This window comes from Falco cherrug, chromosome 8 (assembly GCF_023634085.1).
Source record: "Falco cherrug isolate bFalChe1 chromosome 8, bFalChe1.pri, whole genome shotgun sequence".
NCBI lineage: Eukaryota > Metazoa > Chordata > Aves > Falconiformes > Falconidae > Falco > Falco cherrug.
Window position 1 is genome coordinate 59,656,640 of NC_073704.1, and position 12,320 is coordinate 59,668,959.

At 41.7% G+C, this 12,320-nt stretch overlaps 1 protein-coding gene across 2 annotated transcripts in view; it reads left to right on the forward strand.

Annotated features, from left to right (window-relative positions):
- Window positions 1-12,320, forward strand: part of ADAMTS2 (ADAM metallopeptidase with thrombospondin type 1 motif 2) — a 261,371-nt gene that overhangs the window by 215,495 nt on the left and 33,556 nt on the right. For both annotated transcript variants that reach the window (XM_055718997.1, XM_055718996.1), the window contains 4 exons: window positions 6,724-6,880; window positions 7,682-7,787; window positions 9,442-9,585; window positions 11,466-11,598. In XM_055718997.1, coding sequence (XP_055574972.1) covers window positions 6,724-6,880; window positions 7,682-7,787; window positions 9,442-9,585; window positions 11,466-11,598 — 540 coding nt within the window. The remainder of the gene's footprint in view (window positions 1-6,723; window positions 6,881-7,681; window positions 7,788-9,441; window positions 9,586-11,465; window positions 11,599-12,320) is intronic.

The window sequence follows — 12,320 nt, forward strand, 5'->3', positions numbered from 1 at the left end:
AGCGGCGGAGAAAAGCACACGCGTTAGCTGGGATGGGTGTAATTAAGATAGTTATTAATGAAAAAAAAAGTCAGAAAGACTGTTGCAGGAACCACAGAGGTTTCAATAAATACAGCCACCTGAGGATTTTTGAGCATTATTTCTTGGGAAATGTGAATGTGGCAGGGCAGGACACCGCTGAACTCTCCGTTGGAGCCACATGCACAGCTTGAGTCACCCGTATTCTGACTGGAACAGGGTGGGATGGGCTGAGGGATGCTGTGTCTGCTCTGCACGCATCTGGGATGGCAACCATTAGGGAGCAAAACCCCACGTTAGCGATGAACGAAGGCTGGCCCCAGCACAAGTGGTTGTACTTGGTCAACTTGAAAGAAGAACCTGACCACGAAGGCAGAGGGCCTTTCAGAAAGATTAGGGGAGGGAAGAAAAACCGAATGGCTTTAAGATGGCAGTTCAGGAAGAAGGTAGTAAAATCTCGTAGGAAAGGGCTGTTCAGCTGAAAAGGATTTTTCAGTTGTTTATGTCTGAGGTATTAGCAGAGCTCCTGTTGCATTCATTTGGGACAAGATTTTACCTTCGATCTTTTCATAAAATGGTGCCCTCTTTATCTCTGCCATCTGACCTTTTCATGTCTAAGCTTGATGCAAGCAGGGGAGATGTTCTCAGCTCAGCCAGGATGGAAAACAGTGGTTTGGTCTGAGCCAGGTTTTTCTCTCTGTTTCCCAGAGGGTGGCACAGGTGACACAGCTGGGATGGAAGGAGAAGTCGGGTTTATCCCTTAAATCTGGTGTTCATCCTTAACATTTTGCTGTTGACCCTGACTGGAGGGAAAGGGATGGGTGCTCCCCTTGTCTCTGCTTGTCCTGAGAAGACATGAAGACTGGCTGAGAGTAGTTGTGCCTGGCCATGCAAGGAGTATGTTAGCTGTACATTAGGGCCATAGAATAGCTGTGCTTGGAAGCACGGCTGGCATCATCTAGTCCAACCTCCCTGCTCGAAGCTAGGTCACCTAGAGCAGGTTGCTTGGGACCTTGCCCAGCTGGCCTTTGAATGTCCTCAAAGGCAGAGACTCCACAGCCTCTCTGGGCAACCTTTCCCAATGTTTGGCCACTCTTACGGTAAAACTACAGTAACACTCCTGCATTTAAATGGAATTTCTTATCTTTCATTTTGTGCCCATTGCCTCTTTTCCTTTCTCTGGATACCACTGAGAAGACTCTGGCTCAGTCATCTTCATTCTCCTCCTAATTTGACGAGATCCCCCTGAGCCTTCTCCATCCTCTTCTTGTACTAGAAGGTCACTAATGTGAGTTGAGTGTCTTAGTCTTCCACTGACATTGGTAGATGACCCCAGCCTTTGGCCATCTCCAGTAACCATTTCTGCACGGGCTAAGTTGCAAGGCCAGAACCTACATACTACATAGCATTTTGGCTGCTGTTCGTATTTTTGCACTGTTTTCGTATGTCTAGTGTGGGGATAAAGATGAGAGGAGATACTATCACTTTTGGGTTTTATCTGGGTAAATTGTTGAATTGGCTTATTTATGTATTGGACTCATAGCTTATAATTTCCCAGTGTGTTTTTTTGGGACCTTGAAGACTGTAGAGCTGGCTGATAGATAAACAGTACTTTGTATTCCTGATCTGCTTACATTTATACAGAATTAGAGACTGAAAAATGTTTACAAACTGCTGCCATAAGAAAGCTGTACAAATCCTTTGAATGCAAAATGACAGTGTGCTGAATGAGTTATTTTTGTTAGTTCGGTTGCCATGGTCACTCAATAATTATATTTATTTATTTATTGCTTGTCTTGTTCAGGATGAGGGAAGAATATGTAAGATCTAATCGAATATCCAATAAACAGTAGAAGTGCCAAGTAGGAGCAATGTAAACAGTGTGTTTTGCAGAGACTTTACACATTCAAGAAGGGAAAGTCATATGTTAGATTGTTTCCCAAATATGCGCATTGCTATGGTCCAACTTTTGCTACCATGGTTTGAAGCCTAGCGAGTTAAGCGCATTTCTCCTTCTTCTGGAGCTACTGAAGAGCAGCAAAGCCTTCTCCGTTGGTACTCTTGGAGCACCACCTAATGGATGAGTTAGGAAAGGTCCTTTTCCAGCAAGCTTCTGACCAGCCTAAATTTCTTACTTAATTCAAGTACTTGCTCATCAACACCATCGCGAAGTTGTACCCAGTTAAGCCAAATGGCAGATGAATAAAACGGTCAAGGAAAGCTGCTGTTCTATGTGTGATACCAGTGTGTCTTTCACATGTATGGGCAACGTGAACATTCTTGAAAAGTTTGGGTAGAATATAGACTAAATTTGCAGTTTTCTTCTAAGTAGCTTTGAAATTGTTAAAGAAAAAAAATCGGCATATTTCTTACTTGCCAAACAACCTCCACAAGTATTTGAAGGACCTTCCAGTCAGCTTCATAAATGATGGTCTTTGTAACAGAGAAGTGAATATCACACAGATAACTTCCCAAAAGACAAGGCATGTAGCAAAGAAGGCTCAGAGGCTTCTGGATCTATGTAGTAACGACTTTCAACCATTTCTTACTGCCCTGCTCAACCGCTTTGTACAAATGGTAGTTGCAACTCCGTTTTCTTCTATTTTTGTTCAGTTTTTTTCTGCTGCTTCCATCTAAGAAGGAAGGGAGTAGAGAAGAAATTAAGGCAGAATCAAAAAAGAAGAAAATGGAAAGGCTTTAGTAGATGCTGCATTTCTGAGAGCAAGCATCTCAGCTGGTTCTCTAGGGCAGAATGTCCTCGTAACCCTGTGTGGTGTCTCCTCGCCTGGGGGATGTTCTCCCAACTGAGGCCTTCCCACTTCTTGGCTGACATCTCCATCTGTTTCCATCAGCAGTTCTCTGAAATGCCCACGGATTTTTTTGCTTTTCTTGCTGTGAGAAGGAAAGTTTCTCTTTCCATTGGCAGTTTTCCTGCTGATCAGCTGAGTAATGCTCTCCACAGGCCTGCTGTCCTGTTTGGAAAGAGGTCCTTCCCAGCCAGGTCTGAGCTCCCAGCCAGCTGCAGGACCTGTGTCTTCCTGACAGTGTGGGCCCTTTGCTGGCCGACAGTAACACCTACACCTCCAGATGCAGCCTGCTAGCCCCCAGACTTTCTCTGTTTGCGGTCTGACAAAGAGGGATTTTACCTTTACTTACAGCCCGTATTACTGTACGCAGTTCATCTCTTTTCCTCCTTCTCCTTTCGCTTCGTCCATTCGGTAAGGGGCTGGGCCTTTCTGAGTCTGATGAAAGCTCCCCATTGACTTCCAACAGAAAATAATATCAAGTGTTATCTGATATCTCTATGAGAGTAAATTTTTTGGACAACATCCTTACAAAACATATTACATCTGCCCTGTCTAATAACAAGCTGTGCCTGGTCCCATGATTTCCTAAGCTCCTTCCTTGCAGGATGACAGTGTTTATCTGTGAAGGCGAGGCAGCTGGAAAAGGGAATAAAAATGCAATATAAAGACATGTCTGGCTCAGGAAATCTCTGATCTAAAGACCACTGGAGCCTTGGAAGCTATTTGGAGGAAAATACTACGTTATACTTGCACTCCTCTAGTTTCCTTCCCGGGGCACCCCACTGCCTACTATCAGCAGAGGACTGTGGCTGATGTGGTCCGTGGTCTGAACCAGAGCAATTGTGAAGCTGACTTGGACCCTAGACTGGCTGTTCCCTGGCCACGCAGTACTCACTGTTAGTGCTGTTGGAGCCTTTCTGATTCGGAAGTCCTCGACAAATTGCAAAAAGTAGGAATTTAGGGCAAAATTTGTTGTGAATCAAGTGGGTTTCTCTTTTCAGGCTGCTACGTTACAGTGAAGGAAGATGAGGGATTAGCGGGCAGATGATTTGAGCGCTCAGTGGACTTTAGTACTCAGCAGGTAGACTGAGTTTTTCCTCTTACTCTGTGGAAGTACTCCTCACTGACACAGAACCTCGACTTGCTATTTAGATCTGTAGCACATACACGCTTAAAATAATTACTTCCTACTGGATGCCTTGTTTCCCAACTTAGAAGAGCAGTAAGGCTCAATTTTACTTGCCACATTTCTGATGCTAAAATTGTGTCATTGGCAAAGAAGTCAAGCCGTCAGCTGAAACATGTTTTATAGACTTGTGCATTCTCAGTTTCCCCTCTTATGCCAAAGGGATTTTCCTCATTTTCCCCATTGTGTTGGAGGCAAAAAACCCCACAATGCTCCACATTAACCAGTTGGTGCTCCTTCCATTTGCCTGAAGACAAACTCTGAAATCACTGTTTTGATAAATAAGCATTGAGATGCTCTTGGACTAAACCAGTGGTTTTGCTCTCGGAGTTGACTTAAGTATATGGTAAAACCAGTTGTTGACTCATGCCAGATGCCAATGGGATGCCCGGACGGTGGGAGCTGCTGGGTGCGCTGCGGCAGGCTGGTCTGGCAGACTTGCTGTTCATCAGAAAAGTGCTGCAAGCTGCGGCATTGTTCATTCAGAGACTAATCTTTCACTTCTGTGCTGGAGTCCACCCGCAGGGTTTCAGTTTAGTGGGAAGGGAAGAGGTGATATATGACAGAGGAAAGCTGTAAAACAGTGGTTATTTGGAAAATAATGACTTTTTTATATTCTGTGCTTGTTTACTGATCATGCAGAGATTTCTTTGAAAATATTTGGATACCCTTAAATAAAACACATGTTGATAGTGTGTATTTTTTTGTTTGTTTTCTGATCAATGCATCTTACACAATGCAGTGATTTTCATTTGGTAGAAGGTACAGGAGGAGGTCATTATGAGACAAAGAACTATTAGCAGATGATACACGTGACTTGAGATTTCTCAACTTCATTTTACAGCATTCTTTGCTTTTTTCAATCTTGCAGTAAGATTTCTCACAGAAGTCCTTGAAGGATTGATTTCTTTTGTGAAGCTTTGGAGAAATGAGAACAACATGGAGATGATGTAGATTGGTTTTTTGTTTGTTTGCTTGTTTGTTTTTGTTTTACCACTGATGGATGTTATTAATGACCTCAACAATAGTAAAACCTTATTTAACTGAATAGGATTTTTGCTTGAAGAGCCAGGATTTTACCCTGTAATAGTCACTCAAAGTTTGTTTAAGTCTGTTCTTATAAATATACGAAGATGCAATAACGGTACCACAACTGTCCCACCATTTAAATACAGTTATTTCCAAGGGAATTATGGCTGGAAGCAGTATGATCCAGCATGGGATTATGTTACAACTTTTTTATTCCACAGTGGTATCAGAATCCAAACTGTGCCTCTATTTGGTTTATTAATTTGTTTTTCTGAACATTTGCAGGATTGTAATATCCCAGTTTTGCCAAAATTAGACCTCAGTTTGGCAGACTTCTTTTCTTTTTTATCAATTCCAGTTGTTTTTTCACAACCCTTTGAGGATTTTCTTTTTCATGTAGTCAATACTCTGTGTACTTCATCATGCGCTCAATTAGAGGACACGTCAAATACATCTGTATTTAAACACAAACTATATTGCTTCTCTTATTTTTGGCCCAGGCTAGGTTTTGCTCTACATTAAGTATTTTGGAATGACAAATGCTTACAGTACAGTATAGCATGTAAATTGTAGTGGTTTGTGTTATGATTACAGTGTTGTCATGGAAATATAATTTTTGCAAATGAAAAGCCAGGGTTTACATATGTAGTTCTTACAAATCCTGGAAGGCCTGGGATGGGTCAATTAGTCATACATTTTATAGCATCCCACATACAATAAGCTTTCTTAAGTCTTAGCAATGCGCAGTATTAAGTTGAATTAGCTGGGAATTCTTAAGTACTGTTTTGAAAAGAGGTAAATCTAGTAAGTGGATTTAAAAATACCTTTCTCTTTCTTGTTCAAGAGAATTGTCCTTTGCATCGCACCTAATGTTAGCTCATTTGAGTCAGCTAAGCCATATCGGCATACCACCAGTGTAACGTGCGGTTTATGGGGAGAACAGTGTACCACAGTGGGCTAGATTCTGAACGATCTTCAGATAGGGAATGGGATAAAGGGAATGCACTTTAAAAGGCAGTCATTGGGAAAGTCCGTTTCTGAAAGTACTGATTCAAGTACAGCTGAAAAAAGTCCACTTAGTTTTTACCTTTACAGAGCACCCAGTAGTGTTCAAAGGGCTGACAAAACAGCCCTAACAGCTCGGTTTCACGTCAGAAGTGGCTGATGAAGCAGGGCAGGGTGCTGGCTGGCTGCTGCTGTTGTGATTTGCTTCCCTTGACCATTAGGCATTACCCGTCCCCATGCTGGGTTTGTCTCCACCAGCCAAGAGCTGCTGCAGTTCCAACAGGGGCGTGGGCTCCATCCAGAAATTGTATGTCCAGACTGGAAGCAATGGTGCAAACTGGTGCCAGAGTGGCACAGAAATAATAACACTCAGCACAATACAATATCAGTTTTGTCATTAAGATGTCCATATTTTTATTTTTCTTCTGTTACATCTTTTTTTTTAATTATTTTGGTATAACTTAGACCTCATTAAATGAAGAAACCACATTTAATCTAACTGTGAACTTGAACCAGTAAATTTTTTTCTCTGAAATGTAATTGTCTCTTTATTAAGAACAAACTTGTAATGGAAACGGGGTGTTTAGTCAAGTGCCTGAACAAGTTGGAAAAAAATTGCCAAAGCTTTGAATAAACAGCTATTGTTGTCTTTTTCTTTTTCTTCCTGCACATGTGCAGTCTATGAGTCTGATAGAGATTGGGAACCCTTCACAAAGCCTGGAGAACGTGTGTCGCTGGGCCTACTTGCAACAGAAACCTGACACTGGGCACGCGGAGTATCACGACCACGCGATCTTCCTCACGCGGCAGGATTTTGGTCCATCTGGCATGCAAGGTGAGATGCAGATCAGGTTTTGTTTTGCATTTGTATTTGTCGCTTAGCAAGGCAAGGCATGCAGAGTTTAATTGTGTATCTTTTGTTGACTTTTCATCAACATTTTCTTTCCCCAGGAGCTCTGCGTAGGGCCATTTTCAGTTGTAACTGCTTCACTTATTGTTTTATCCTTTCTTACTGGTGGGATTATTTATTGGATCACTTCCTTGCTGTTGATGAAGCCAAGAAAATGGGATGTGTATGTAAAGAGTCCTGAAAACACCCAAATATTAAAAAATAGGTTTTGTAAATTAAGGAGTCTCTGAAGTTGATGCCGTGTTCCAGCAGGATTGCCAAGAAATATCATTATGAAGAAGGCTGGAACAAGCAGGGCCAAGTGCTGTCCACTTTTTCCTTTTTTCAGGGCTCTGCCTGATTGGGTTTGTTCACTGGAGAGGATAAATCTGAGAGCTGCCCCGTGCCTTTTGGGCTGGCCAGACCTGCTGTCAGCACAGCAGCATGAGGTGTCCTTTTCCCCTGGTGCTTCATGCACTTAAGAGAAGACAATTGTAGGATGGTCCTAGAGGTAACAGCAGTTTTCTTGGTGAGCCAGGAATATAGTTCTAATTTGTTCAGCAGGCTGTTTTCATCTGTTTCATTGATGAGGGAGCACACTATTAAATGTCCGGGGCAGAGGTCTCTTGAGAGGACCACTTCAACTATATTTGTGTCACGACAGAAGACATCTGTTTGCTCAGAGCTTCTCACCACATTGCCTTTCCATACTTGTCCGTTTTCTGGAACGCTTGCTATTTCTCACAGGCTATGCTCCAGTCACTGGAATGTGTCATCCTGTTCGAAGCTGCACTCTCAACCATGAAGATGGTTTTTCATCTGCATTTGTGGTGGCTCATGAAACTGGACATGTGTGAGTAGAACCGTGGATATCTTGTGTCTAATCTGAAAATGTCTTTGGGACTGACAAACACCAATGACGTTGGAAAGATGCAACTTATGTTAAGAAACAATATTCAGGGTTAGCTCTGGCTTTAGGTCTCAGCTCTCTCAAAGCTTTCTTTATGATCTTAAGTAAGCTTTATATTTTGGTATTTTGAAATGGAAAAAAGAGCTAATAAAATATCTTCCAGGGCTGCTGTGAGAGTAGATTGAATGATGTATTATAGTCTCCTGATGGAAATGTAAAGTACTCATAATGATGAAATACGAACTCATTGAGTCAGTGGAATATATGATTCTTGAAAACAATCCATATTAAATAAGCACATAATCTGTATATGTTACTGCTGGTAAAGGACACAACACTGTATAGAAACGAGGTGTCAAGCACTGAGGTTACAATTCTTCTATCTCTCTCATATAAAAAAATACAATCCTTTTACTCATTGATGTGACTAGAACCAATGACCGGGCGGCAGCCGTTGCCAGCGCTTTGCTTTCTCCTGGAGTGTTGTAGTTTGCCTGTGTGCAGGGAACACCCACTGATTTCCCATTTTCTCTTTGGTAGAACAGCAGTTCCCAAAAGGCTCTTTCCAAACAGTTCTCATCTATTCTGCTTTCCCTAAGAAAGCCTGCAGGCCCTTTTCTCTTTGTTGTATCAGAATTATTAAGGGCTTTAAACAAAAAAGTGTCAAAGTTTATTGAAATCACTGTAAACATATCTTAATTAGACAGGGACATAGAATTGTTACCCAGACGGTATTTGATTCCAGAATTTTTGAATTAGGATTAAAAAGAATACACGGCCTTAAAAGAGATACCACTGAAGAATGTTTGTAATCCCTCAGATCACATTCAGCCCCAATCTGTTAATTTGGTTTAAATTATGGACAGCTATCGCCCACGTAAATCAAACAGTGCTTGTAAAGAAATGCAATATAAGATCCTAACAAAGGAAAGGAGAAAACATATTCATAATAAAGTAAAAAGAAATTTAAAAATACCTGTAACTTGGGTTAATTTTCTGGAAAGCACCCAACACTTGCCAGGCTGTTTCACATTTAAACAATGCAGGATTGCTACTGGGCAACAACAGCACCTGGTCTGAACTAGCTTTCAGTGTGGTGTCATTTTTTTTCTATGCAAAAGACTTGGCTACAATAGTAAATCGCTTCAAATTCAGCTAAGGTTGATTTTTTAGAAGTTAGATAAGCTCCTGAATAGCTCCAGATTGGAGAATGAATGATTTTCTGTTAATACTCCTGGAGAGTGGACTAGATCCTTAATCCAGAAATGGATCTGTTTAGCCATAGTAATTCACAAATGCGGATGTGCACAGAAGTCCAAAGAAGGCATTTTTAGTCTATTTTGAAAGTGGATTAAGCTAATCATGTGAAACTGCTCTCAAGGGTCAATGCTTCTACGTGGGAACTACTACAGACTAGCTCTTTAGCTTCAGCCTCACCCTGTCTTATTTCTCATGGCTTTGCTCGTGTGGACAAGGGTCGTGGGACTTAAGAAGCTTGTTGCAGTCAACTGCTGATGACATTTGGGAGGTACAAGCCCTTGGGCACTCAGGGTACACCTGCGATGTAACTGTGCTGGCTTTCTCCTGTGCGGGGCAGTTTAGGCATGGAGCACGACGGCCAAGGGAACAGATGTGGGGATGAAGTCCGCCTGGGGAGCATCATGGCGCCCCTCGTGCAAGCTGCGTTTCATCGCTTCCACTGGTCTCGTTGCAGCCAGCAAGAGCTGAATCGGTATCTCCAGTGAGTAGCTGTTAAGCAGCCTCTTTTCTTTGATTAGGAAGCATGTAGGAACAATTCTGCATCTAGCGTTTGTGCTTTATCCTTTTGTTAATTACTGAAATGGGGTTGAATAAAGCAAACGAAGAATCCCACCCACCCTATTGGGAATGAGATGCCTTCCCATCAATTGTAAATTATAATGCAAGTTCTCAATTAGTTTGAGCTCAGTCCATTTTAAATTGTTCTCCTTTCATTTACATCTCTTCATTTTCTGAACACTGATAGTATATATGCTGTCCTCTCAGGGCTTATGAGAAGACACTATTATGAATCTTATTGCTCACTTCCCTCCCTCCCTAACGTAACCTCTAGCTGGAGGAGTGTTCTGCTACCCAGCAGTCTCACATCTATCTTGCAGATAGCAAATTTGGTTTCAAGGGCCATTTGTTGCTTATGCTGCCTGTCAATGATAAGATGGTGCTGCCTAAAGAGGAAACCCTGGCCTTTAAGTGCTCAGGGCTTTTCTTGACTTCAATAGATATCTAAAGAAAAAGTGTGGTGCTAGAATTAATCCTTCAGTTGTTACTTTTCCCTTAAGTACCCTAAATGCTATTGAATACATCTCCATCCATGCTCCTTGCATTCTCTTTGAACCTGACACTTTGGGTACTAGACCCGTGCTGGAGTTCCCTGACAAACTCTGCTGTTTATGACCAAGTCCCCATATGGAAAAATATGGGGAAACTACTAAGATACCTAGCAAAACCTGAAAATGAGTAGGAAAAAATGCAGCCAAATACATGAAGTAAACATGAGTCAGTCTTTTTTGTCAGTATTTTTATTATCTTAGAGATCTTAGGCAAGGCAATAAGGAATAAAAACATTGTGAGGGAAACATGATTGTTTCAATTAGCAAGATCCTTCAGACCTTTAGCCATTAAATAAAAATCATCTGGTGCAGAGGGCTGCTTTACATTCTTTTAAATACAGCTATTTTTAAATATCTTATAACAAAGCAGAATAATGGTTTGCTTTGAAGTAGATCTAACCAAAATTCTGCTTTCAGCTATTGGTATCTTCAAGGCAACCTAAATGGTTGCAAGAATAGACTGGTGTATGGTGTCCTCATGTCTTTTAAATAACTCAGAGACATTTTGGAGATAGTCAGCCATGTTGGTCTTGTGAATTAACCACTGATTACGCTGTGTTAACCATTCAGTGCTATTAACATCAACCCTCTGTCCTCCACGTGACTCAGGTGTGATTCCAGTACGTTATGTCCTCACAACTTAGAAGAAGGAGAGGAGAAACTCCCATACTCATCGCAGGAAGGAAACTTTGTACAAAGTATGGATGGAGCTGAGAGTTGTCAGGAGAAACACAGAGAGGGAACAAACTTGAGCATTTAAAGCAGGCAGGAAAGTACATGTTTGTAAATGCACTGCTGTTTCTCAGTAAGGACACAGGAAAACTGCAAGCTTAGTGGTAATCTCAGATGGTTGCCCTGGCCTCTGCTTCTAAAACTTCACTTGAAAGACAGTTGCAGGCAGCAAGAAATTTCACAAATGGAAAATTAATTAAACTTTCTTTTCTTCTTGGTCTCATGTGGATTCTTCCTTTGATTCCTTTCACATAAGGACCCTGGAGACTGACAGGAATTTACCTGCAAGCTAAATGGAAATTACAATGGAAGGGCTTCAGAAAAAAAATATAGAATCCATTAAAGTTGGATACGACATGATAAAGTTAATTTGAGCTTAATTGCAATATTAGCTGCTCTTCACGACCAGCATCTGAGAAATCGTAGGTTCTGTTTTGTTTGGAACAAAAAGGCAATGAAACCACAAACACTGTGCAAGTCTCATAGCCCCATCTGTTACTGTAATTTTTGCCTGTTGCAGTTCCTATGATTGTCTGCGTGATGATCCCTTCGAACACGACTGGCCTTCCCTTCCACAGCTGCCAGGAATTCACTACTCCATGAATGAGCAGTGCCGTTTTGATTTTGGTTTGGGGTACATGATGTGCACAGCTGTGAGTACTTAAGTTTGGCTTCTGCTCTTTCTCATCCAGGAGTGTTGTAAGTGTCTCTGAAATGTCCTTAATGAGGACAGTGTAGTGAAGCCCACAAGGAAAGACGTGCCCACTGAGCTGTAAGCAAGGAACAACAACTGAAGTATCTCTGTCTTTTTTCTTTAAACTGGAGTTACAGAAATAATTCTGTAGTTTCATAAATAGTTGTAGACTTCAAGCAAACAAACTTGCTGCATTATTGAGCCTCCTCTTGCTGGCAGATAGTTATTCTGCTACAAAACTGCCAGCCAGATGTGAAAGAGGTGGATTTGGTGGCACATCTTGTTGTGCTAACAAAGGGCAGTATGTTTTTATGATCCAATTTTATGGAAAGTGTGATGCATTTTGATGCCTAGCATGAGAAAATAAGTGTGGCAGCAAGCAGAGCAACTCGCAAGGACTTTTGATGACATTGTGGACTTTCTTGTACCAGGAAAACAAGAGACAAAATCTAAATGTGAAGCAAGGCAAGATTAGCCAATTCTCAGTGGATTGGCCTCCGAAAGCAGAGTCTTCTGCAGCAGGGCTGTGCCTCCCTCCTCCAGCTCCTCAAGTAGGACAAAATATTAAATGGAAAGAGGTGTTTTCAGCTGGTGTGGCAGCTGCTAACACATAACACTTCTGCTTTCATTCCCATCTGCGGGAATATGTATGCCAAGTGGTGTCTCTGCATAATGGATGAG